The sequence below is a fragment of the Bidens hawaiensis genome, unplaced genomic scaffold, assembly GCF_021521415.1.
Source record: "Bidens hawaiensis isolate Kalapana, Puna unplaced genomic scaffold, B.hawaiensis_p1.1 tig00007983_1, whole genome shotgun sequence".
NCBI lineage: Eukaryota > Viridiplantae > Streptophyta > Magnoliopsida > Asterales > Asteraceae > Bidens > Bidens hawaiensis.
This window is the reverse complement of record NW_027491557.1, coordinates 864,584-869,682: the sequence shown is the minus strand read 5'-3', so window position 1 is coordinate 869,682 and position 5,099 is coordinate 864,584. Positions and strand designations below refer to the sequence as shown.

At 35.0% G+C, this 5,099-nt stretch overlaps 1 protein-coding gene across 2 annotated transcripts; it reads left to right on the top strand.

The window, feature by feature from the left end:
* Nucleotides 1-2,370: 2,370 nt before the first annotated feature.
* On the top strand, nucleotides 2,371-4,298 carry LOC143636475 (trans-resveratrol di-O-methyltransferase-like). 2 transcript variants are annotated; one of them, XM_077104063.1, is made up of 2 exons: nucleotides 2,371-3,163; nucleotides 4,008-4,298. In XM_077104063.1, the coding sequence occupies exons 1-2, from the start codon at nucleotides 2,402-2,404 to the stop codon at nucleotides 4,260-4,262; spliced, it is 1,017 nt and encodes a 338-aa protein (XP_076960178.1). In that variant the 5' UTR covers nucleotides 2,371-2,401; the 3' UTR covers nucleotides 4,263-4,298. The 2 variants fall into 2 exon arrangements, with proteins under 2 accessions (XP_076960178.1, XP_076960177.1); XM_077104062.1 differs by having other exon boundaries at nucleotides 3,960-4,298.
* Nucleotides 4,299-5,099: the final 801 nt, after the last annotated feature.

Below are 5,099 nucleotides of genomic sequence, written 5' to 3'. Positions count from 1 at the left end.
GCCTTCAACAAGTTCGTCCAAAGACTTGTTGAACTTCCACTAACCGAGGATGAATGTTTGGTCTACGACACTGACGGATATCAATACTAAAGACTAGAGGGAGATTGTTAAGCCCCTTTTTGTATATCTACGTCTTTTGTATTGATTTTATATCTCTTGGACTTTAAATGTTTATTTGTGTATGTATGAAGCCCAAGGGAAATAGCCTAAGGGAAATGTAAACAAGCCCATTGGGCATTTGGAAATAAAACCATTTCTCATGCATGCTTCTCTATAAATAGGGAGCATGGCATGAGAAAGAAGGACATTTTGCCAAAATTCTCTAACACACACATATTATCTCTCACTTTCTCTCGTCTTTCTCTCTCTAAAACCGAACATAAATCTCAAGATCCGAGACCTCTTAGGTTGCTTAATGTGATTTCTGCTAGCACTAAGTTAGGTTGATCCAAGAACGTTGTTAGATCCACCCGTCAAGGGACCTACAGAGGCTTGTAAATTTTGTGTGGAATTGTGAACACTTCTGCATGAAACTTTAAAAAACATATTAGGGTTGGAACCATAATGATGAAGATAGCGAGCAGCTGTTGCATAGCGGTGACAATGATAAGAAACGACAGTTTTTATGTTTCTGGTTAGCTACTATAGCGGCTAATTTAATAAATAAATGATGATTGTGACAATGAACTAATGAACGGTGGTGATGATTGCGGGACTTTTAACGATAGACGGTTGCTCGGTGTCCCTCACTCTTGTACCAAGACAATGATAAGAAACGACAGTTTTTATGTTTCTGGTTAGCTACTATAGCGGCTAATTTAATAAATAAATGATGATTGTGACAATGAACTAATGAACGGTGGTGATGATTGCGGGACTTTTAACGATAGACGGTTGCTCGGTGTCCCTCACTCTTGTACCAAGTGAAACAAAAGTTTGTATCTATTGAACTATTGATTTATAATATAGTATCATACATAAATAACACAATACAATGAAGAAAATGCATGATGAGAGAGGGATTACAATAAATAAACATATGAAATTAATAATGCCATAACATATATGCAATCAATAATATCTAACGTATGTCTAAGGATTTGGTGGGGCGATAAGATGGTTAGGTTATAAAATAAAAGGTCAATTATTCAATCTTTATAGTTTACCATGTTTAATCGTTTAAAAGAAAATCTGGCATATGTCCATGTCCAAATTGTTTCAATCCAACAATTAATATTTTAGATTAGTTTTAAATCGTAGTTCGCAACATTTAATGTTAAAAAAATCGAGCATTTGTCCAAGCCCATATTGTTTCAATCCAACAATTAATATTTTAGATTATATAGAGTTTCCACATGTTAATAACCTTTATATATTTAGTTAATTATTGATAAATTTTCAGTTAAAAATTTCCTTTTATTTTCACATGCAGCTTTTGCAAGAAACTAAATATAATAATGACGTATCTTAACTACATTCAATCTTAACTTTAATTTTTCTTATATTTTCTAATATTTACTCTTCTTAATTCATGCTATCCATTGATTATGGGTTTATTGGTATGACCCATTAGTTGTATTATAAAAAAAAATATTTAAAGTAATTTAAATAACAATAACTTTTACTAACCCATTGCATCTAATTTTACTATTATATATAGAAAATTTGACCATAATTTCTAAAAAAAAACATATAAACCATTGAATATCTATAATAAGTTTAAAATCAAACATGAGTTATTAAATTAGTTAAATAATGATTTACGAACCATTATCGTATAATAATTAGTGACATATGTTTATAATAGATATTTAGTTACGTGTGTAATTCAAATTTTGTTGAAGAATACAATATTTATAATCTTATAATTTGTAAAACACCATTTAACTTACATTCGCATTGATCATAGAAAACATCTTTAATATGTTTAGGTACCAATAATTGATTTTATGCCATCTTAAAGCATTATTTCAATCTTAAGAAAATGTAAAATTTAAATATGTAACATTTGAAGTGCGTGCGATTATATTAAAATTAATCTATAAATTCAAAAGAAAAACCCTAAATTACGTATGACTAATTACCTAAATTTTGATCATTTGACAAATCTCATATAATACACGGATCTAAAAGCTAGTTTCTTTTATAAAGTAGCGAATGAATAAATATAAAGTTGGAGTGTAAGCGTCATACCCTCAACAGATTTGGAGGGTCCATAAATGGTGCATTATAATATTATGTTAATAAGGTCTAGTGTAGTTTATAGTATTTTCAAATGATAGATGATAGCACGTGGATATTAAATTATCAACTTGTAACTGTACCTCTTCACATTTGTTTCTATAAATTAAGAAGGTTTGTAACGTTTCAACATCTCAAATTGTCTCTGAAATTAGATTATATGAACAAAGAGATGGCATTGCAAAATGATGAGCGATCTAAAAACTTACTTTGTTCTCAAACTCATATATGGAACCACATTTTTAGTTTCATAAAGTCCATGTCACTCAAATGTGCAATAGAGCTTCAAATACCTGATATCATCGATCGCCATGGTTCACCAATGTTGCTTTCCGAGTTAGTGGAAGCCCTCCCGATAGATCAGCAGAGAACTCAATATGTCTATCGGCTCATGCGCATCCTTGTTCACTGTGGTTTCTTTGTGAAACAAGGAGAAGGCTATTTGCTAGCTCCTGCTTCGCGGTTGCTTCTGAAGGAAGATTCTTTAAGCCATAGGCCCCTTTTGCTAGCCATGTTGGATCCAATATTTTTGGACCCATGGCAACACATGACCAAATGGTTCCAAAATGAAGATGTGACCCCCTTTCACTTAACTCATGGGAAGGGTCTATGGGATGTGTTAGGCCAAGAGCCTAGGCTTGGTCAGTTATTCAATGAAGCAATGGCTAATGATGCACGCCTTATTATAGGCATTGTTCTTGAAAGATGTGGGCGTGTTTTTGAAGGGTTGGATTCGATTGTTGATGTTGGGGGTGGTACCGGGACAGCTGCCAAAGCTATCGCGAAAACTTTTCCGAATGTTAGTTGTATCTGTTTCGATGTTCCTCATGTGGTTAATGGTTTGGTTGGAAGTAAGAACTTGAGTTATGTTGGTGGAGACATGTTTGGAGTCCTTCCCAATGCTAACGCAATTTTGCTTAAGGTATTCTTTTGGATATTTTATTTAAACTTTTTAATATGGCTAAGTCAAGTTACAAATTACAATATAAAAGAATTTTGTTACAACTATAGTGAGGTATGTAAAAAATCTCTTCGTGATACTTATACATACAAGTGGTAAAATAGTAAGTTATATACAACAGCATATCTCTTCACAAACTATTTAAAAAACTCTATGTAAAAGCATCAATATACCCATATAGACAAACCAACTGTTTAATACTTTTGATGGTTGATGGTAATGCAACAAGTCTCACCAATTTAGCTTGGTCATATTTCTCTTTCTAGGGAAATTCGTTTTCCTAATTTTCTCATTTTATGTACAACCTTTTTTCTGTATTTGTGATAAATCAAAATTGATCACGGTATACTAAAATCCGTCACTAATGTAAGTTGGGATATTTTGTTTCAATCGCAAATTTGATTGCAAATATCACTTTTTATGAAAAAAAAAAAAGGAAGTTAACGACCACTCACACACCCATCTATTTCATGCTCCTATACAGCTACCATCAAGAGAAAAATCCTCCTTGTGATATTATTTGAACCCTGGTTTTTTCTTTTTTCTCAAAAGGTAAGAGTCTCTATCATTGAGTCAAAACTGAAATGACATATTTTATAAATTGAGAGAACAGTTAATAATAAAGATTTTATAGTCAATAAAAAAGTGTGGCTCCATTCATTATCCCACAAGTATTAATGCTATATATCCTTATTTAGCCTGGTAAGTAGTGTACAAGAACTTCAAAACGTTATTTATAATTTATTTTATAAACCAGTGGATTTTGCATGATTGGAATGATGAGGAATGCACAAAGATATTAAAGAACTGCAAAGAGGCAATTCAAAGCAAGGAAAATGGAGGAAAACTAGTGATCATAGACATGGTCATGAAGGTTGATGAAGGTGTCGATGAATTAGTTGAGTCTCAACTTTTTTTTGATATGCTTATGATGACTTGTATAACTGGGCGTGAAAGGACTGAAAAAGACTGGGCGAAGCTATTTATTGATGGTGGCTTTAGTGATTATCGAATAACTCTGGTTTTAGGTTCAAGATCTGTTATTGAGGTTTATCCATAGTTTGTCAAGCAACATTGCTTTCTATACTAGGTATTTCCTGATGTGATGAAGTTACTTAAATAAGAAATTTATTAGCACTTTCTTGTTTGTGGTTCTTTTGTATCACTGTTTTAATTTAATTTTCATGTTTAATTTATTGATCGTGCGTGTCTGTTACTCTGTTAGGGAGGATGTTCAACATTATATGTGAAGAGGTAGGTCCCAGCAGAGCCCAGTTGGACCCGCAGGACTCACCTTGAAGAGAGACGTCTGCGCAGAAACCAACTGGATCCGCAGGACCCACCATGCTCAGAGACGTGACGTCCTTACGCGCAGTACGCAAGCTGTTCCCGCAGGAAATGCCTCCCAATGGTGAAGTACTCCGCCTGTTCCCGCAGCTGCGAATACAAGCCATCAGGGAAGGCCACCCGCGCAGCAAGGCTACACGCACAAGGCACTTAGCTCTCAATAATTCAGTAGTCACCTGAAGGAATGAGCAGGGCGGGAATACTCCCGCCCAAATGAGCCAGTCCGTATGCTTCTGGAAGATCTTTTGTACTATACCTGCCAAGGTATGGGCAAAATAGACAAGATCTGACCAAAACAGCCCTTGAACCAATCACAGGGTGACAGCTCACCGACAACAGTACGAGGAGCACCCTCTAGTACTGTCACTATTAGCCGCTGCCTACTCACCAACCCTCACTGTGGGACGTGCGTAGCCTACAGTTGGTGGAACAGTGCATAGCCGGCAGTAAAGGAACAGTATACAGCCGGCCTTGTCACTATCAGCCGCAGCCTATCCACCAACCAGCATGGCTTGTGCGTAACCCACTGTTGGTAGAACAGGAATACTAT